Source organism: Xenopus laevis, chromosome 6L, assembly GCF_017654675.1.
Source record: "Xenopus laevis strain J_2021 chromosome 6L, Xenopus_laevis_v10.1, whole genome shotgun sequence".
Lineage (NCBI taxonomy): Eukaryota > Metazoa > Chordata > Amphibia > Anura > Pipidae > Xenopus > Xenopus laevis.
Window position 1 is genome coordinate 4732864 of NC_054381.1, and position 22596 is coordinate 4755459.

A 22596-nucleotide genomic window follows, 5' to 3' on the forward strand; every position below is an offset into this window, starting at 1 on the left:
TATATTCAATATTTAAGTATAGGATTAAATCTCTGCCTGTACTATTCATTCTCTATAAGACTATAAACTAAACAGCAGATTTATCTCTATTATATTCCTATTTTATACCAATAAAAAAGGGAAATACTCTACTATACCAGTTGCTCTTTGTAGCAGTGGGTGCCGGCTGCTATCCCCCCTGCAAGGGTAACTGTATAGTCCAGAGAAATAACACTTCAGTGCTCTGATTGGTGTTAAAATATGTTTATTTGTTCCAAAAATCAGGCAATATTTCCTACTTTATAAAGGGTATGTGCCCGAAATGTTAACAACAATAATTTACTTAATTATACTAATTCTAAGAATAATTCGTATATAATCCAGAAGGATTCCTAGAAATGCAAACTGACAGGAAGGTTTAATTAATTGATACAGAAGTTAAGGTTGATACAGTTCATACATGATGATAGAGTTCATCAGATTGTGTTTGGCTGCCTAGAGTGCTTGAACACTATGGGGTATTAGAGCACAGGGCAGTTCATTAGCCGTCTGAATCCTAAATCCAATGTTAGCATTTGGGAAGTTATATTATTTAGCACGTCTTCCTAACTGGAATGCTGGCTGGGTAATGATTCGCTAATAAGTGAAATCAGGAGACTTTCGGTCTCCCCCCTCTTTCCCAATAGCCAACATGTGACGAGTTTATCTGCTGACCCATCACTGTAAATATAAAACCGAAAGTTGTAAACTCTGTTAGTTCCACATCGGTCCCAGAGAAGCAGCCAAGGGTCTGAAAGATCCGGAGAACAGAAAATGATCAGCCAGAGACAATCATGGAGAAGAGGTGATTCATAGGTTTTATGGGGGGGGGGGTCACCTTATGTTATAAGCAACATTTCAATTTGGCTTTATTTTTCCTTTTATAGTTTGACAAACATTTGACTTCTACTAAAACACATCTAAAAAAACTAATTCTCTGTGAGGCAACACTTCATTGTTATTGCTATTTTAATAATTCTTCATTCTGTTCAGTCCCTCTCCTATTATGTATCAGCCTCTCATTATAATCAATACATGGTTGCTAGGATAATTTGAACCCTAGCAACCATATAAGCTGATGAATAAAAGCTAAATAACTCAAAATGACAAAAAATAAAAACCTATAACAAGAAATTATTTCAGAATGTTATCATGCCAAAGGTCAATTGAAAAGTGAACTTCCCAGTTAATGATGGGTTCCTCTCTTTTTATGGACAGAGTATAAATAATTACAATGAATAGAGATAATAAAATAATATCTGTGATTGATGCTCAATGTTTTTGTCCAAGGCTGACTCATGAAACACAAGTTATACCATTGAGTATTAGACCATGGTGCCATAACTGGTCCTTCTCTTCAGTCTGAATGTGGAACTGTAACTGGTCCTTCTCTTCAGTCAGACTGTGGAACCGTAACTGGTTCAAGCACCTGATGAAAGATATTTATATCCAAAACATGTTGTGAGAAATAAATTACGCTGAATTTGCTGTGGGTCTCAAGAGTTCATTTTTAAGCTGATTTGAAAGTTTTGTGGCTGGACTGGGCCACTACTCTGTTGAGGACACCCTGAAACATATGGAGTGAGGGACCACCAAAAATTTCTATTGATTTGGAAACCATAGCTGGTCCTTCTCTTCAGTCAGACTGTGGAACTATAACTGGTCCTTCTCTTCATCCTACATATTCTAGATGAGGTCTTACTAGTACTTTGTAAAGAGGGACAAATAAAACTTTTTACATGTCTTTCCTGTCTGACCATTTATTAACTTATCCTTAACAGTTCATACAACAAACCAGTGGCGGAACTACCGAGGGAACAGGGGGTGCGAGCGGGCCAGGGCCCGCACCCCCTCAGGGCCACCCGGCAGCCCGCGCGACACTGAAAATGTGGGCCGTACGGAGGGGGCGGGGCCCGGCTGCACGTCATGCACCAGGGCCCGTCCCCCTCTAGGAACACTACTGCAACAAACAATTTACCAGACCAAACAGCTTACAACATCCATGCCAAGGTCTCCTACAGTATATAGTTTCTTCACCCCCTTTCTCCTATCCTGGTTTCTCCTTATCTCCTATCAAGTTCTCAAGCTTCCCTAGATCTCAACTGCAATGGAGATTCCTACAACCTACTATACCAGATCTAATAATAAGCTCACACATGTATAAAACATACTTGCTTGACCCCCAGATGCTTATTAGAGAAAGAAGGGAAGGGCACTGACAATGCCAAACAAAATAAACTGGCCTTTCCAAATTGACTGCTTCTGAGAAATTCTTGAACCTACCTAACCAGCCAATCTAATGATGAGGAATCAGAATCTAGCTTTTTCTGCTTTATCTTGACCTTACTCACATTGCTTGTCTTAAAGGAACAGTTCACAGTAAAAATAAAAACTGGATAAATAGATAAATTGTTCAAAATAAAAAATATTTCTGATTTAGTTAGACAAAAATGTAATGAATAAAGGCTGAAGTGACTGGATGTGTAACATAATAGCCAGAACACTACTTCCTGCTTTTCAGCTCTCTCTCTTATAGTCAGTTAGTCAGTGACTATAAGGGGGGGGGCACATGGGTCATAACTGGTCAGTGAGTTTGTAATTGATCCTCAGCATTCCCATGTCCTATGTGCCCCCCCTCAAGTCTCTGATTGGTTACTGCCTGGTAACCAATCAGTGGAAAGCAAGAGAGCTGAAAAGCAGGAAGTAGTGTTCTGGCTATTATGTTACACATCCAGTCACTCCAGCCTTTATACATTACATTTTTGCCTAACTAACTATATTAGATACATTATTTATTTTGCGCAGCCTATTCTATTTACCCAGTTTAGATCGATTAAAAGCAAAGGGCCATGCTGGCACATGGAAGAGGTTCCTCTCACAGATATCAGCAGCTCTCTTGGGGCCTACATTCTGCAAATAGCATGATAGATGTTTGATATTATCATCTATCATCTAATCTGGGCAGCTAAGAGATTCAATGTTGATAAATGTAAAGTCATGCACCTGCACTAGGCAAATCCATAATGGAGACGGAGCTTGGAGTCCTTGTAGATAATAAACTTGTCTGTAACAAGCAATGCCAGTCAGCAGCATCAAGGGCAAATAAGGTCTTGACTTGTATTAAATGGGGCAGAGAGTCACGGGAGGAGGGGGTCCCACTGTATAGAGCACTGGTAAGGCCCCATCTAGAATATGCCCTACAGTTTTGGTCTCCATCACTCAAACAGGACATTATTGTATTAGAGAGGGTACAGAGAAGGGCAACTAAGCTGGTAAAGGGAAAATCTTAGCTATGAGGAAAGACTGGCCAAATTGGAGATGTTCACGCTGGAGAAGAGGCGCTTAAGGGGTGATATGATAACTATGTATAAATATATAAGGGATATAATAATATATAAGGGATATATATGTAATAATCTCTCTAATGATTTATTTACCAGTAGGTCTTTCCAGCTGACACAAGGTCACCCATTCCGATTAGAAGAAAAGAGGTTCCGGCTAAATATTGGGAAGGGGTTTGTTACAGTGAGAGCTGTGAAGATGTGGAATTGTCTCCCTGAATCAGTGGTACAGGCTGATACATTAGATAGGTATAAGGAAGGGTCGGATGCTTTATTCACCAGTAGCTCCTCCCAGCAGACAGGAGGGAGCCAATGAGATTAGAGGAGGGAAAGGGGTGTTACAGGGAGAGCTGGGAAGTGAATCAGTGGTACAGGCTGATACATTAGATAGGTATAAGAATACAGCAAGTGAGGGAATACAGGGATATGGGAGATAGCTCATAGTACAAGTTGATCCAGGGACTGGACCCATTGCATTTTGGAGTCAGGAAAGATTTTTTCTCCCTCTGAGGCAAATTGGAGAGGCTTCAGATGGGTTTTTTGCCTTCCTCTGGATCAACTGGCAGTTAGACAGGGTATATATAGACTTAAAAGGTTGACCTTGATGAACATGCGTCTTTTTTCAACCTAACTTACTATGTTACTATATGAGTTATTAAAATCATTATTACAGTTTATTTATGCAATATCTATTTTTTTTTTGCCTGGTTGCAGATGGAAGACAATCTGAAGAAACAAAATCTCAAGAACAAGATAAGGATAAACTGCCATATGTGCAAAAGGAGAACCCTGAAAGAGGAGCCCATCCAATTCGTAAAATGTATTTAAAAAAGAACTACTCAGATGGCATGTATGCAAAATATCAAGTTGGAACTGTAAATATTGAGAGAGCCAAGAAAGTGATCATGATGGTTGGAGAAACAGGATCAGGTAAAACGACTCTCATCAATGCTCTGGTCAATTATATTCTTGGTGTGAAATTTGAGGACAACTACAGATACCAGCTAATTGAGGAGAACACCAATTTAAGCCAAGCACACAGCCAGACCTCAGAAGTTGTCATTTACCAAATAAATCACACAGAAGAATTTGTAGTCCCATTTTCCTTCACCATTATTGATACACCAGGGTTTGGTGACACCAGGGGGCTCGAGCAAGATGAATTAACAGTGAAAAAAATAGAAGAATGCTTTAGCTCCAAGTGGGGAATTGACCGTATTGACGGTATTTATTTTGTGGTTAAATCATCTTCCAATCGTTTGACAAAATCACAGAATTATGTGTTTCAATCTATTCTGTCATTGTTTGGCAAAGATATCAAGAATAACATACAGATATGCACTACGTTTTCTGGCCAGGAGAAGCCAGGAGTGTTACAAGCTATCCTCGAAGCTGGGGTCCCATGTATTAAAAAAGCCAATGGTGACCCTGAATACTTTAAGTTCAATAACTACAGCCTCTGTGGAAGTAATGCTGATGATGATGAGGAGGATGAAGAATACAGTCAATTGGTTAATAATGCAAACTGGAAAATGGGGAAATCAAGTTTGATGAAAATGCTTCGATCTCTGGAACAACTGATGTCCAGGAGTTTGATCTTAACTAACAAAGTGCTGATGGAGAGAAGACAACTAGAGATAGTCATAGAAGACCTTCTCTCAAAAATTGAGAAGGTGGATTTCAAACAAAACGAACTGGAACGGAGGGAACAGATACTGAAACAGCATGAAGAGGATATTAAAAGAAATAAGAATTTTGAGTACGAGGAACATGAAACTGTAAAGGAAAGAAGAGACGTAGAGGGAAACTCAATTAATTGCCATGAGTGCATGTCCACTTGCCACCATCCCTGTCTGGTTTCCTTGGATTTTATTGCTGGTCTGTGCGAAGTTTTCTACTGGAACAGATCTTGTAAGCTGTGTGAGCACGACGTGAGTCGCCACTTCTGTGAATCATACAAATGGGAAGATGTTGTCATATCTACTAGAAAAACATACGCAGCCCTAAAGGAGAAATACGAGAAGGCAAGCAACGAGAAGGTCACGGCGGAAAAGGTGGTAGATGAACTGAAGAAAGAAATCGAAAAACTGAGTTCTGAACAAACACAACTTCTTGAGAAGTTCGTACGTTGTCTCCAGAGCTTGAACGCTATTGCCCTGAGGCCCCAGAATCTGTCCATGGTTGATTATATTGACCTGCTGATCAGTGCAGAGAGATGCGAAGCTAAAACTGGATTCATGGAAAGGATCACTGCCCTGGAGAAAGCCAAAGTTAAGGCAGTTGCGCTGCAGTTGACTGCAACTGAAATAAGAGATTCAGAGTGAAACATGAAGATGAATCACAGATGCTCCACAAATTATTCCTACAGAAATCCAACCTCAAATTTGTGTTATACGCATTATAGCTCAATGAAGGTTTTGAGAACATATTTGAGGCCTAATTTATTCAGTTTCAGGTGCCAAATGCAAATATGCTATAAAATTTGCTCAGATATTTTTTGCACTTTGCCCCATGAGTAAGTGAGGCCCTTTGTTACTTCTTGTTTTGCAGCAAAAATTAAAAGTTTGACTTTCAATTAAAGGTTTATCTTCTTTTTAATAATACAGTTTATGTAGAAATAAATTGCACTGTCAAGGTGCTGAAACCTGAAAAGGATATTTTCATCCTGAAATGTCCCCTGTTGAGAAGAATTTTTGTATACTTGCACCACTAATTCATTCTGTAGAGGGTTCCTGTAACTATATAACAAGCTTTTATTAAATGACATCATTTAAGCTGCTGTGGATGTGTTTTACTGCTGAGATTTCACATCAGAACCACCCTGAAGATGAATGCTGTTAAGGGCCTAAAATCCTTCAGGGAAAGAAACAATGGGTTTCAGGCTCCAGATCTAGGGTTGACACTTTTGCTGGGGCCAGAACCCAATAGGGGTGGGATGACAACATAGGGGGCTGCATGCTGATGTTGGGGGGCCAGGGTCATGATTTGGGGCAGGTTGGTGACATTGGGGCAGGACTATGACATCACACAGATACAATTGGGCCTACTTTTGTTAATGCTGCTAAAACCCCGGACAGGATGTATTGAAAATGGGCAGCCATGTGTCAACCCTATAGAGATGCCCTGGTTCTAGTCATCGTGTGCGTTTGAAAACAGCTTCCCTCTTAAACTGGACCTGTCACCCAGACATAAAAAGCTGTATAATAAAAGTCCTTTTTAAATTAAACATGAAATCCAATTTCTATTTTTTATTAAAGCATTCATAGCTGTTGTAAGCTCATTTAAAAATCTCAGCTGTCAATCAAATATTGTCTGCCCCTCCTCTATGCCTTAGGCAATTACTTTCACTTTCCATTCAGCACTTCCTACATGTCACTGCTCTCCCCACATTCCCCCCAATCTCTTCACCATTTAATTGTGTAACCAGGACATGGGGATGGACATCAGGTCCCCCATTCTGGTGCACAAACAAGATTCTGAGATGATACAAGACTTGTCTTAATAACAGTGTCCACAAAATGGCTCCTGCCTGCTTGTTATAATTATGAATTCCCAGACTGGAGGAAAGAAGATTCAAATCATTTATATTGTGTAATTAAAGTTAATTTTGCTTGACTAATGTGATAAAATAGAATTTTTTTTTTGGTTGACGGGTCCCCTTTAAACTGTATTTATTTCATCAATCTATCTGAATTTCCCTGTCCTATTCTGCCTCTTCTTTCTTCTAATCTGTAATTATAAAGGGCTTGAAGCCTTTTTACTATTCAGACCATAATCTTAATTTTTTGAGAAGTTTCTGTTTTATGAATATCTTCCTGTAGGCTTGGGCCTTAATGCTGAATACAATGTTCAGTATGAGATCTCACCAGTGACCAATAGCGTGGCAGTATAACCTCCTTCTTTCTGCTACTAATACCTCTCCCTATACAGCTTGTGCTTTGTCTTCTCCTCACTTTACTGCATGCTGAACTTACATATCATTTATGGGTAGATGGCAAGCTGGGCCAGCACCAAGAAAGAATTACAGTTACCAGGACTAAATACTGTAAAGGGCAAACAATGTATTGTTATTGCTACTTTTAATTACTCATCTTTCTATTCAGGCCTCTCCTATTCATATTCCAGTCTCTTATTCAAATCAATGCATGGTTGCTAGGGGAATTTGGACCCTAGCAACTAGATTGCTGCAATTGCAAACTGGAAAGCTGCTGAATAAAAATCTCTGTATAATGAGATGCTTCTTGTTTCAAAGGTGGCAGTTTAGGGAAAGGAGCAGTTTGTTTATACAAAGCTCATCTTGGTGAAGAGAAAAACAGACACAGAAGAGGAAGGATAGAAGGAAAACTAAAGATTCTCAGACAAAGTAAGGAATGTGCAGGGGAGGAAAGGCTAAATATAAGTGTAATGATAAGGATAAAGGAGAGATTAAGGTCAGGCCCCAGTGCACAGGGAACAATGTTTAGGCCAGTGAGTAAAGGGACAGGTTTATACAGGGGAAACTGAATCACAATTGACTGAATATAAATAGTCAAATAGGCAACTGGGATTTGGCACTTGTATATTAGGGAAGGCAGATACTGTTAAACCTCTGTCATAAAATATACCCACATTGGGGGTGATGTTAGGAGCATAGGTGGGATGGTGATGTAAAGGGGTGAATATGTGGGGATAGAAGTGGAGCTGAGAAAGGGGACTGAGAGTTGAGGTCCCTGATTTACATTCCAACAGAGTTTGACCAAAACAAAGAACAGGTTTTAAGAACAGAATTTAAGCTATGTAGGCTTTGCAGAATGGAATGCCAAAAAAAGCACATGCCAATTTTTTGTCATTTTATAATACACAAAAATATGTCAGTTCAATATGCTCCTCTACATATGGAAGGAATGTGCTGATTTGTGTTTCTGGTTGATTTATTGAAAATCTCTCTAAAAATCCTACTAGCTCCACCCATATGTTCCACTTGCTGCTGCCTCCTTTACCAGGCTGTGCAGGGGAGCCGACGGCACTCAGCAAATTGCACTGTAGGACAGGAACCAATCAGCAGCTAGCAGGACCTGATAGGGAACTGAAGCCTGTCTGTGCTTGTGTGACTGCAGGGCTGTGATTGGCTGTTCCCCTCCTACTGTGCTTCTGGTAGGGACCATTAGGACACGCCCACCCCTCCTTGGAAACACAGACAGAGACAAGAGAACATCTATGGGGAGCTCCAATAAAAAGGCTATTTTTAAAGATAATATTAATTTTTAGGTCAAAGTGAAACCAGCACCATATATGATTCATTATTACATACAAGATTAGGGGAATTTTCAGTTACACTATATGTCTCCTAACTGTACTGTATCAATACAAATCACATAAACAATTCAGGGGGGGTTTCTCGAAGCACTTTGCAAATGCTTTTCTGTTGCAAAAGAGGTTTATTTAAATGGAAATCACCTGACACAGACAGTACAGACTATCAGCGTGTGAACATTCTAATGTACCTTGTTGGGACAAGAACCCTCAGTATCAGTGGAGTCAGGAAGCTTTATGTAAATCAATGGGATTGTGGCTGGAATGGATCCCACGTGTGGCCTCAAAGTCTAGTTTTGAAACAAATTTGAATTAAATGTAAAACGTTGGTTGGTCTGTCTCACTCTGTACTGACTGAAAACTGAAAACACAGGTACACATTGAATTGTATGAAATTACTGTTTCTTCAAAATTCACATTTTTTACTGATGGTGATTGCCATTCATCTCAAGGGGGTATTTTTGGGTGTGTGATTCCCCATGTGTCATCAGCCTTAAGCATTACAGTATTACTTAAAGGTCTGTGCACAAAGATGCATGTGGCCAACAGTGGTCGAATTAGAGGAGGCCCCACAAAAAAATATCTTCAGGGGCCTGGCTGGCACCTTCAACTGCCCATGCTCTCTCTTCTTCTGTCCCCTCTTCGATGCTCTCTTGTCTGCTCACCCACTGGCTGGGAATTTACAGTGGTTTTAGAGGTTGGGGTGGGTAAACCATACACCAGATCCCATGGCAGTCTGGGTCCCCCCCTGGGTCAAAGGGTCTGCTGGATGGTAGTTTTGGCACTTTGGGCCAGACTTCCAGAGGAGTTATAGGTGCTATTGATTCCATAAATAACCACAGTGTCGGACTGGGATGCCAGGGGCCCACCAGAAGACCTTAGACCGTGGGCCCACTTTCCAAACTATTATTCCTCCTCTCCTCTCTTAACCTCTTTATTCTTCTAGTCTTTTATATCTACTTACTATATTTTTCCATTATTAAGCATTTTCCCCATAAAGGAATAGGTAAGGATCATGAAAAATGCTAAATGGTTTGAAACAAGAGGGCCCACTGACACCTGGGCCCGCCGGGAGTTTTCCTGGTGTCCCGGTGGAGAGAAACTAATTCGTCAGCTGTGAAGCATTGCTTTGAACAAAGACTCAAGTGTTGTTGGCTTGTACTGTACATCAGATAATACTCACCAAGGCAACAGCCAATGAAAATAATGAATCATTATGATCAGATAATGATTTAGGGATCGGTGATGTTCCATAGAGACTCATTGCCCAGTACCTGACTGTACATAACATTGGTGGGAGAGAAAAATCAGTAAATCAACAGCACAGCTATAGTAAATATCCAAAGTGTTGTGATGTTGTGGTGTCGCCATGTACATTCTGATAATGCACCAACGTAACTGTATTGTTTAATAATAATAACTGTGTTATCGGTTCCACTCCCCAACCGCAACTGCCAATGACTTGCACATAAACCAATATTTCCCTTCAGTTAATAGAACCCCCATAGTTCCTTATACTAGAGGACGTGGGCACCTCACAAATTTTGTTGGCCTGGAAGAATTAAAGACGTAGTCCATAATATTTAGTATGCTGCTGACAGTGATGTTCTGAGCCAATTTGTATAGAAGAAAAATAGTTTGAAAGAGGTGTGAAAGAGGCCATTAATGCCAAGTGGGAAAAACCATCCATGAACAGAGAAGGGGGCCTGCAACACCGTTTGTCATAAACGTACAATGCTGCTTTGACATCCTTTCCCCAGTGGTTTCACAACAATTCACACTTCCAGGTCATGGAATATCTATAGTAATATGTCAAATCAACTGGACTTGCTGTATATTACTTTTTCCTTGAATAAGTTTGGCTAGTCATTCGACTGGCTTTCTCAATTCAGAATGTACTGTACAAAAATATTTGTGGTTATATATTCTGGATTATTTCTCCAATCAGCATAATCTGATTATGTTGATAGGAGTAAGAATGCAGGGTATATAATCTGATTATGCTGATTGGAGAACCATCATTCAAACCATCAGTCAATCCAAAATGTGCACATTGTTGTCCTCAAAGGAGTGTCTGTTTTGCTTGAGATGTAGATAGACTGAAAGTGCTGAGTCTAGTCCGAGGAGTTAGACCTTCTATATTGACCAATCTCTTACAGAGTGTTTTTTTTGTCTCCCCAATGTATAGATTGGAGAACTCGTCACTACACTGCACAGCATAGACTACATGGTTCTTCATGTGTTTTGGTGTTGGCTCTTTTAGGTTGCTGTCTTTTACATGTTCCCCTTAATGAACTTGATGTTTTCATCTACCAAGTTTATGTGTTCAGTGAAAGCTTGAACCTCATGTGCTTTAATTTTGACCCAGGTGTCATCCACATATCTGAACCAATGACTTGGCACTGTTCCCGTGAAGATATTCAATGCTTTCTTTTACACTCCTTCCATGTAAAGGTTCACTACGATTGGAGAAACAGGTGAAACCATGGCACAGCCAAATTTTTGACTATAAAAAATGAAGTAAGTGGTGTTAAGGCACAAGTCCAGTAAGGATCTGGGTTCAACTTTGTTCTGCTAGAGAGGGTGGTATCTTGTTTCAGCTGTTTCATCACTGTTCCGATTGCTTTGGATGTGAGTATGCAAGGGAATTGAGATGTAACTTTATAGGACACTATTGTCTCATCAGTCTCCAGTTTTACCTCATGTTGACAAAGTCCATGGAGGTCTAAATGTGGTGTAATGCTGCTAACAATTGACCTTAGAGGGCTCCTTCCTTGTGTGTTTTTGGGAGTCCATATATGCATGGAGTGGCTTCACCTTGGTAGAGAAGATGGTACAAAGACAGACTGATGACCTTGTCCTTCTCAATCTGTTGCAGTCTATAACCTATTTCTGGTAGCTGCTTGTAGGGTCCTTCTTGAGTTGTTTATATGTACTGAAGTAGCCGAGAAGTGTGGCCACTCTAGAGTGGTAGTCTGAAGTGTTCAGAAATACCATACATCTCCCTTTATCTGATGGCAAAATGGTGACACTTGCATCTTTTGCCAAGCAATGTCTCTCTTGCAAACTCAGGTCGGAAGGTGGAGCTTTTGAATTGGCTAAGGCTGCTGATCCTTTCAACAGAATGTTTTCAGCCATTAGCATATTGATTATGGGTTGCGTGCAAATAATGCAATTATTATTATGATAGTGCTGATAGAATTCCTTGCCCAGTGGAGCTTACAGTCTATGATCCATGTTACATTCATAGAACACATTAGGGTCAGTTTCTGTAGGAGCCAATTAATCTGCCTGTACACACAAACGTCCTGTAGATTGTTCTCTGGCTGGAATCAAACTCAGGAACCCAGTTCTGCAAGTCAGTAATGCTAATTGTGAATACTAATAGTTACAGAGTTGGCAGTACAAAAGAAGAAAGAAGGTTAGAAATCAAAGTCAGAGATGAAGTCAGGCTTGGATATATCTGAGGGAGGTTGGTAAATATGAGTCACATGTGCAGAGAGATACAGTGAAGCTGTTGAATTGTCATTAAAGGGATACTGTCATGGGAAAAAAAATTTTTTCAAATTGAATTAGTTAATAGTGCTGCTCCAGCAGAATTCTGCACTGAAATCCATTTCTCAAAAGAGCAAACAGATTTTTTTATATTCAATTTTGAAATCTAACATGGGGCTAGACATATTGTCAATTTCCCAGCTGCCCCAAGTCATGTGACTTGTGCTCTGATAAACTTCAATCACTCTTTACTGCTGTACTGCAAGTTGGAGTGATATCACCCTCCTCCTTTTCATCAGCAGCCTAACAACAGAACAATGGGAAGGTAACCAGATAACAGCTCCCTAACACAAGATAACAGCTGCCTGGTAGATCTAAGAACAACACTCAATAGTAAAATCCAGGTCCCACTGAGACACATTCAGTTACATTGAGAAGGAAAAACAGCAGCCTGCCAGAAAGTATTTCTCTCCTGAAGTGCAGACACAAGTCACATGACCAGGGGCAGCTGGGAAATTGACAAAATGTCTATCCCCATGTCAGATTTCAAAATTGAATATAAAAAAATCTGTTTGCTCTTTTGAGAAATGGATTTCAGTGCAGAATTCTGCTGGACCAGCACCATTAACAGATTCATTTTGAAAAAAAATTTTTTCCCATGACAGTATCCCTTTAACAATAAAGAATAAGTAGAGGTACAGGGGTCCCTAGTGACAGTAGAAAAGAGAAAATGGGAAAGCTAAGGGGAATGGGAGGCCAACATGAGAGAGTCCAGCCTCATTACCATTATCATTCTAGGAGAGAAGCCCTATAATTCCTACCATATAGTGCCTTCTACATTCCAGTCTTTATTCACCATTACCGACATTTAACCAACTCCGTGACATTGAATATCTGAAAAAAACAAAGGTGAAAGCAATAACTTATGGCTTCACTGTTTGCCTTCTTCTTGATCAAACTCTGGTTGTTACGTCAAACAACACTATTCATTAATTAAAAGTGAAAGTGTATAAGGAGAGCTGCTCATTAAAGTGAAACCTAACAAACTCTCTCAGATCTGTCCCTCAGCAGACGTCCCGCAGCAGGTTCTCCAAGCAAAGACCATGGAACGCTTCTTACATAAGGGCAAAAAGGGTAAGTTGCACTAGATTTTTATGAGATTAAAATGGAAACTTTAATAATCAGTTGGATATAAAATAACCAGTCGGGCTTTTTCCCAAATTGCTTAAATTTTTCTGCTTTTTTTCCCAATTTCGATTATTTATTGCCTGAAAATCCAGAAAAAGTCGGATTTTCTGGCGAAACCCTCCAAAGACCCTGATAACTTCAATTTGAAATATGTGCCTCTCCCACTGACTTATAAAGGACCTCGAAGGTCTGAGATGGCAGATTTTCCCATTTGGGCCGCATCGTGATATAACAAATCTTGAACAATTTGAGTTTTACCTCCAAAACTTCGAGTTCTCTAGTGAAAAATTTTTTATGTTTTACCATTTGGACTTTAATAAATAACCCCCTAAATTCATCCAATGACCTGGTTTTGTTTCCAATAAGGATTAATTATATCTTAGTTGGGATCAAGTACAAGCTCCTGTTTTATTATAACAGTGAGAAATATTTTTTTGAACTTCTGAAATATTTTAATAAAATAGACCTATTGGAGATGGCCTTCCCAAAATTGGCATATCATATTTCCCAATAATGGATCCTATACCTTTATAGTGGCAATGTTAAACAGAGATTATACATCAATCCCATCAACCCATGCCCCAGTGGAGTTTACAATCTAATGTTTGCATCACATTTATAGACACATGGGGGCAAATTCACTAAGCGCCGAAGCGCCGAACGCTAGCGTCAATTCCCTAGCGTTGGGCATTTTCGTTACTTCGCAAATTCACTAACGAATGCTGGCGTAGATTCGCTAGTGTTACTTCGCACCCTTACGCCTGGCGAATTTTCACTACGGACGTAACTACGCAAATTCACTAACGCGCAGTGTACTGAACGCTACCTTTTACGCTAGACTTCCTTCGTTACGCTAGGGATTGCTTCAAAAAAAGTCAAAATTTTTTCTAAGTCCCAAAAAACACTGGTGTGTTTTCTACATTATGGGTGATAGGCTGAAAAAGATCGAAAAATTTTTTGGGGCTCCCCTCCTTCCCCCCTACATTTCCTGACTCATGGCAACTTACCTAGACAGTGGGCACATGTGTAGGGCAAAATAAAATTTTTATTTGATGTTTTGAAGGTTTTCTAGGCATTTGTAGTGCTGATACGTGTTCCTCCATTGAAATTTGAATTTGGCGCCGTATGCAAATAAACCATCGCTAGCAAAACTTTGCTTCGCTTGGCGAATCAACGCTAGCGCAACTTCGCAAACTTACGCTACCCCTGTGCGCAACTTCGGATTTTAGTGAATTTGCGGAGCGCTGGCGAAACTACGCCTGGCGAAGTGCGGCGAAGCTCAGCAAAGTTGGGCCTGGCGCAACTTCGAATCTTAGTGAATTTGCCCCATACAGTAGGGTCAGTCTTATCTGGAGCCAATTAACCTGCCTATATGTACAGTGCCATGTTGTTCCCTATATTCCTATTTAAGTTGAGTATCAGAGGAAGTCACACTCCCGACTCTGCTAAATTGATATATTGGTGCACCTGAAAAACACAATAAAATGCCAATCTGCTGACATTCAAGATGAGCCCTGGTATTAGTTGGATGAGTCTGATGAGGTTGGACTGGAACTCTCAACGCACACTGCTAGTAGTGGAACAATGTAAGGAGCCACAATTAATAAACATGCTGGTTACAACAGGTTCTTCTCAATGTGTAATATTACAGTGGCACACACAAGTTCTTTGGGGCTGACTCACACCAATTGTGTTAGGCTTTCTTAAGGGTGCTATAAGGGATTATACGCATAATTATTTGAGTTCCTTCCCATTTGAGCCCCTACACTTGTTGAGTACCACTTGGGGAATTTCCCCACACTATATGTCCTCAGTGGAGCACAAGGCTGCTATTTCTAGCTACCCTCATTATCGCACCACTCCTATAACAGGATCTGCTATCCACTGTCTACCACTTATACACAGGGTCCCTTTTCTCACTAAGGGTTACCCTACACAACACTTCTTAACGGGGACTTATTCTATAGTTATGATCAATTGTCTGATGGACAAGGCAACCAATATCCAAGGCTTTTGCCAATATCAGTTGCCTCGTCTCCTACCATACAAACACTGAATATTGTACAAAACTCTCTTTCATATGATCATATATGTGTATGTATGGCCACTGAGTCACTGAAAGAAAAACTCACCCATTTGCTTTTCATTCCTGGAATGGAATTCTTAGAAGCTTATTTATCAAATGGGGAACAATAACTTCCACCCATTGATAAGACGCTTCTAAAAACCCATAGGAATGAATAGAAAGTGAGTGAGTTCTTGTTGTGGTGACTCTAATCTCACACTTAAAATCTGCCCCCTGAGTTTCCCAAAGCCCTACAATTCAACCTTCATTAATTGAGCTTGGCACACACCCAAGTTACCACAGTGATTCCCCATCTACTCTTCTCTCTGCTGATTCAATCCAAACCTTTGTGCACCGAACAAATGGCAAACCTGGTTTTGGAAACATAGTTGGATTGTGCATGTCGATGTACGTACATGTTGCTTCTGCTCATTCCCAGGGAAAGAAAACATGAATCACATAATGTAAATACAGAAACGAGAGCTTGACCATACTTTGGTACCATTCTGACTAGGGGTGCACCAAATATACTCTTTGGGATTCATCCGGATCCTTTATGAAAGATTCGGACAAATATGGAATCCTATATCATAGTTATATATCTTGGATATATATGATAATTAGCAAATCTACAGCCTTTGATTACATACCCCCTAAATTCTCTCAGTATAAGCTTTCTTTGTAAGTTAGTTCCTACAAGTTGAGACTGAACCTATGATTAAGTGCTCCTTCGGCACAACATTTTTTTTACTTTTTAACATCTGTTTTCACTGTGGATCCTCACTAGTGATGGGCGAATTTGCGCCGTTTCGCTTCGCCGAAAAAGGCGAAAAATTTGCGAAATGGCGAAATGACGCCAGCGCCCGTTTTTGACGGCAGCGCCCGTTTTTCCGACGCCGGCGCCCGTTTTTGACGCCGCAAATTCCGCAAATTTTCGCGGGCGTTTCGCGAATTTATTCGCCTGCCGCGAATCGTGCAAATTCGTCGCGAATTCGCGCCTGGCGAATAAATTCGCCCATCACTAATCCTCACTCCTCAACTTACCTATTTTTGTTGCTGGCAGTTTTCCGCTTCTAATGCAGGTGCAGCAGGACCCCATGTGTCATCTGGATTAGTCATATCACCATAATGTTGTATGATTTACAGGACTCGCCGAGAAAGACAAGAATCCAAGAGCAGGCAAAGGAATTAACTGGATGTTTCAAGATTGGAAAGAAAAAGGTGATACATTGCTTTAATCACATTTGGGCACAAGCACAGTTAAAGTTTAGTCACATTTCAAGAGTTTAATGGGTCAGTAAATATTGATATACCATGTGATTTCATAAATTGAATCAGTGCACTACAGTGGGCAGATAATACCTGTATGGTACTTCTCCATGGTCCACCAGTATAAGGGCAAAGAGAATACAATTTATATACAATGCAAATTTCCCCATATGTTTTATGTTGGTGTCAGTGAGTACATTTTCTTTTGACCAGTCCATTGTACAATTCTCTTTATTGGCAACAGAACCCATCTGATCTCTATGGCAGGCCCACTGCACTCTGGGAATTCTACAGTACTGATGGCTCCTATGAATAGTATGTAGTTGCTCTTCTGTCCCAGGAGCTGGGGGACAGAACAGAACCCAAGCCCATGTGCAATTCATCATCATCATTTATTTATATATCGCTGTCAAGATACGCAGTGCTTTATCCCTAATGAACATTAATGAACATTAATCCCTAATTCATCCCTAATGAACATGTATAGCAGCATAGTTATTATTGTTATTATTAGTATGTATTTTTTGACCGCCAGCTTATTACGCAGCACTGTTTGTTTGTACAAAGAAATCATATGAATTACATACATAGAACATACAGAGTTATATACATAACAACCAGTACTGATTATAAAGGGTGAAGAAGGCCCTGTGCAAAAGAGCTTACAATTTAAAGGGTAAGGGAATGAGACACAAGTTGTGGATAGCTCCATATTTGTGATTGTTACTCAATGACACACTACAATCTGCTAACACCTGGTTAGTAGCTGTTCTACCAGGAGACATTGCCTCACCTGCTTTTCAGTGTGATGTGATCCAGTATTGACCCACATGATGGAAATTGAGAAAGTTTTATCATAATATTGGAGGCTGGTACTGAATTCATTTTGTATTTTATTGCAGCCCAAGAAGTTTTTGAAGCTTCCAATTCTAAAGATGAAAATGCTGGAAAACCTCTATTTCTGAGGGAGCCCTCACTATTTAATCAAAATCACAACTTAGAGCGAGGAGGCTACTCTGTTTATAACTTGGCATTAACAAGGGCTCACACAGACGGTCACTACAAAAAATATAGTTTTGGACCTGCAAACGTAAGCAAACATAAGAAAGTGATCATGATGGTTGGGGAAACAGGTTCAGGCAAAACAACCCTCATTAACTTCCTGGTGAACTACATTCTGGGAGTGAAATCAGGAGACGGATACAGATACATTCTTATTGATGAGAAAATTAATCAGAGCCAGGCTCACAGTCAGACCTCCGATGTCACCATTTACCAGCTAAATTATATGTCAGGATTCAGTGTTTCATATTCACTGGACATCATTGATACCCCGGGGTTTGGTGACACTAGGGGAATGGGACAGGACAAGCTTACAATGGAGAAATTAAAAAAATGTTTCACTTCAAAGTGGGGAATCAACCATATCAATGGCATCTACTTTGTGGTTAAGGCCTCCACAAATCGCTTGACAATATCAGAGAAATATGTGTTTGACTCGGTTCTCTCATTGTTTGGTAGAGATATCAAGGATAACATACAGATCTGTGCCACATTCGCTGATTTCGGGAAGCCTAAAGCTCTACATGCCCTTAATGAAGCCGGAGTCCCACTTGTTAGGAAATTCAGTGGCACCCCAGTGTGCTTTAAATTCAACAACAACTTTCTATATGCAAATGATTTTGCTGATGATGATGAGGAAGACACAAGTGAGGCATTTCAGAAATGCTGGCAAGATGGGTTCAAAAGTGCTGAGAAAATGTTTGATGCTTTGGACAACTTGGACTCAAAAAGTCTAGTTTTGACCAAGGAAGTGTTGATGGAACGGAATCAGCTTGAAATAACTATGGAGGGATTATATAGTAAAATCCAACAAGCCGCTTTAAAGGAAACGGAAATGACCAGATGTGAGCAGGTTTTAAGGCGACACGATAAAGAAATTCAAGATAATGAGAATTTTGAGTATGACCAATGGGTGACCATAAAGATGAAAATAGCTGCAGACAAAAATGCCATTAATTGCAGGGAGTGTGAGGACACTTGTCACTATCCCTGTAGGATTGCCATTGATTATATGGTTGGCCTATGTGAGGTGTTTACACATAAAAATGTTTGCCGCCTTTGTAAGCACAAGGTGAGTAGCCATTTCACTGAGAAACAGAAGTGGGAGCATGTGGTGAGAAAGGCCAAGAAACCATATGTGGACCTGAAACACAAGTACGAAGAGGCGTGTAAAGAGCGTTTAACCACAGAAATGGTGTTAGAGAACCTACTGATGGAAATTGTAGAAGTGGAAGAAGAGGAGATGAAACTCATTGAGAGAGCTGCACAATGTCTTCACCGACTGGAAGCCATTGCTTTAAAACCCAACCCACTTTCTACTCTTGATTATATTGACCTGCTTATTAGCACAGAGAAATGTGATGTGAAGCCGGGATTTCATGAGAGAATAGAGTCACTGGAAAAAGCCAAAGCCAAGATCAAGCGTCTTAGTATCCATCTGTAATCCCCCAGAAGTACTTAAAGGGCATGTAAAGTCTAAAATAGAATAAGGCTGTATTTTGTATACTAAACATAAACATGAACTTACTGCACCACAAGTCTAATCAAACAAATGATTTATGCTTTCAAAGTTGGCCACAGGGGTCACCATCTTGTAACTTTGTTATACATCTTTGCAAGACCAAGACTGTGCACATGCTCAGTGTGATCTGGGCTGCTTAGGGATCGTCATAAACAAAGCTGCTTGATTTCTGCATGGCTGGGAAGTAAGGCGGGGGCTCCCCCTGCTGTTCATAAGTATGATTGTTTCCCTGTTCAGCAGTTAGGGACCATCTGACAATTCCTATCCACAGCAGTAAATGAAGGGAGAATTTCCTTGCTGTCAGGATCAGCCCGGGACTTGAACTCTAGTTGTGCTTTTCTGGTCACTGCAGCATTTACCTCATGAGCTACTGGGGGCTCTCGGGACTGGTCCTGAACTCTTGTGTTTAATGTTTCTGTTATCTGCCTGTTCACAGTGTTTTCCACCCACCTCGTTTACCTTCATGTGTCTCCCATTCCTAATCACCTTCCCTTTATAAACCCCGCCCTGAGCTTTGCTCAGGGCTGAGTCATTGAATGTATTCTGTTTGTTCCTGAGCTGCCGACCTGAACCTTGAAAACCTTGAAAACCTTGAAAACCTTGAAAACCTTGAAAACCTTGAAAACCTTGAAAACCTTGAAAACCTTGAAAACCTTGAAAACCTTGAAAACCTTGAAAACCTTGAATGGCTTGTTCCTGAAAACCTTGTTACCTTGTTTCCTGAGTGAGTACCTTTTGTTCCTGTGATCCCCATTTTCTCCCTCACCTTGTGGATACCTTGATTGGTCTTTTTTTGCCTGTTTCTGCCTTTTTGTTTTGGCTGCCAATAAACCTACTATTACTTTCAAGGTTTTCAAGGTTTAGGTCAGCAGATCAGGAACAAACAAAATACATTCAATGACTGAGCCCTGAGCAAAGCTCGAGAGCCCCCAGTGGCTCATGAGGTAAATGCTGTAGTGACCAGAAAAGCGCAACTAGAGTTCAAGTCCCGGGCTGATCCTGACACTTGCATACAGTCAGGTTTCTTATAAAAACAGTACACATTTTTTTTAATTAAAGTATATTGGAGATAGGTTTCTTTTTCATTAAAGAAAGTAAAAATGGGATTTTATTTTTTTGCCTTTACATGCCCTTTAAGTTACCATAATGAAAGATGCCAGCTCACCCCATGTTATCTGGGACACAACAGTTAAAAATATTCTAAGCATGTTCTAGAGACAAAATGTTACTTTTTAGAACATTACCTAAAGGTGGCCATACATGGGGACATCTGGTATACTCTCTAATCAATTGGCCTGCAGGAAGTGAAGAAGAGCTGAAGCTCCTCCTCACTTCCCCATCTGCACTGACCTATTACTCATTCCCGAACTGACCAATGTTTTTAGTCCGCGAACATTGGTCATGATTGTTGGGCTGCCATCGCCACACAGATAGGTGTAAGACACTAGAAGTACTACAGGGGTACAATAGACTTCTTACTGACTGTTCTCTCTATGACAGACATGTCAACTAACATGGGATTTCAGGAGTCCTTTCCTTTATATACCCTACAATTATAATCATACATCAATCAAGGTTATAGTATGGCCCTGCACTGTTATAAATTATAATTGGAGAGTTATATAAAGGAAATGACTCCTGAATTCTACACCTCCTCTTATGAAGTGTCCAATGGCGCAAAACAAGGAGAGTGGAGCATGGGCACCATGTGGCACTACAATTCCCCTTGTTTGCTGTGTTTTGAATTTTTCTTGATTAAATGATTTTAAGTATCTGTAACCGATATAAATTTTTGTGTGACACTGCTAAATTGTTTGTTCAGTTAATTATTACATATAACCAGATACCATGGATTTACAAGCAATAGTTGCCTTTATTTCTATCACTGAGTTGGTTTTTTGAATAATTTTAGGAGTGTCCCTGATTTAAACCCTGTCACCTGTTGTAAGAGCCCAGTCACCCACTGTCAGTAATTGGCACTCAAATCTTAACTTTTAATTCATAAAAATGGCACCCAAAATTCTCAGAGTAGGGAGAGTATTGGGGGGCATAGCCTGGGTGAAATGGAGTCAAGGTACGGCAGAACAGAGTGTAACTATGGAGCATGGCTAAACCACAGCAGGATCTCTTTAGATTTGGATTAGTATAGTGATCAGCAAATCTGTCCAACAAATTTGCGAAACGCATTGTTTCAATAGGCAACAAAAATGTTTTGATGCGCAACAATTTTTTCCAACTTTGACATGTGGTGGCTTTTTTGGCTTGGCAACTTTTTTGTCTCTGCGTATTTTTGACGCAGTTTAAAGAAAAATTTGCATACGGTGAAATGCAGAATTTCGCCACAAATCCAAGCCAGGCAAAAAAATTCGCACATCCCTAGCAAGAAAGTCTGCAACAAGCTTTGCCTAATTCTACACGTATCTTATGAAATTTTTATCCATGATTTTTATTTGACACAATGAACTTATATACAGGTTATGTGATTGGAATAATTATAATTATTGGCGGTTAATAGATAATAGGTTTCAATTTCACTTGAAGGAACCAATCAGATTCTTGCCTTCATTTTATAACTGATCAAAACTCACTGCTGATTGGTTGTTCTGGGCACCAGCACAGGTACAATTTAGTGCTTATGTTAATAAATGAGACCCAAGACAGTGAAGTAAGTACAATACAGAGGCACAAGATTCAGCATTTTACCGTCATACCCTTCTTACTGCCTGTGTCTCTCCTGCCCCACCTAGTGCCATTCAGTGCTCCGGGGTGGGCTGGTGAGGGTTTTTACAAAGTAAAGGGGGGCACGTTATGCTTCTTACCCAGGACTCTAATCAGCTCAAGGCTTTATTATTCTTGATACATAGGGGGCAAAAAATAGAAGATTTGTTAATAGGGATGCACCGAGTCCACTATTTTGGATTCGGCCAAACCCCGAATCCTTTGTGAAAGATTTGGCGGAATACCGAACCGAATCCTAATTTGCATATGCTAATTAGGGGTGGGAAGGAGAAAACATGTTTTACTTCCTTGTTTTGCGGCAAAAAGTCACGTGATTTCCCTCCCCGCCCCCAATTTGCTTATGCAAATTAGGGTTCGGCTGGGCAGAAGGATTCCGCTGAATCCGAATCCAGCTGAAAAATTCCGAATCCTGGATGAATCCTGAACCGAATCTTGGATTCGATGCATCCCTAATTGTTAATGAAAATGCACTGGATCAAAAACACACTTTACTGTTACAATAAAATGTTGATTAAAATGTGTGTTTAAAAGTACAAGGGATCAAAGTTATTTGCACCAATAAAGAACAATATGACTTTACCTCAGTTCTGCCAAGTGACGTTTTT

General features: G+C 40.2%; 2 protein-coding genes across 2 annotated transcripts; both read left to right on the forward strand.

Annotated features, from left to right (window-relative positions):
• Window positions 1-715: 715 nt before the first annotated feature.
• On the forward strand, window positions 716-6138 carry LOC108718649. Its single transcript, XM_018266972.2, has 2 exons — window positions 716-823; window positions 4074-6138. Exons 1-2 carry the CDS (start codon window positions 793-795, stop codon window positions 5681-5683), a joined length of 1641 nt encoding a protein of 546 aa, XP_018122461.2. The 5' UTR covers window positions 716-792; the 3' UTR covers window positions 5684-6138.
• Window positions 6139-13249: 7111 nt separating this feature from the next.
• On the forward strand, window positions 13250-19223 carry LOC108718450. Its single transcript, XM_041566781.1, has 3 exons — window positions 13250-13280; window positions 16546-16620; window positions 17571-19223. The coding sequence occupies exons 1-3, from the start codon at window positions 13250-13252 to the stop codon at window positions 19172-19174; spliced, it is 1710 nt and encodes a 569-aa protein (XP_041422715.1). The 3' UTR covers window positions 19175-19223.
• Window positions 19224-22596: the final 3373 nt, after the last annotated feature.

Excerpts from the sequence above, each read along its gene's own strand:
- LOC108718450 (XM_041566781.1), top strand. The coding sequence starts at position 13,250 with ATGGAACGCTTCTTACATAAGGGCAAAAAGG. Across the intron at positions 13,281-16,545 it reads CTTACATAAGGGCAAAAAGG|GACTCGCCGAGAAAGACAAG; the intron begins GTAAGTTGCACT and ends TATGATTTACAG. Across the intron at positions 16,621-17,570 it reads TCAAGATTGGAAAGAAAAAG|CCCAAGAAGTTTTTGAAGCT; the intron begins GTGATACATTGC and ends ATTTTATTGCAG.
- LOC108718649 (XM_018266972.2), top strand. The coding sequence starts at position 793 with ATGATCAGCCAGAGACAATCATGGAGAAGAG. Across the intron at positions 824-4,073 it reads GAGACAATCATGGAGAAGAG|ATGGAAGACAATCTGAAGAA; the intron begins GTGATTCATAGG and ends GCCTGGTTGCAG.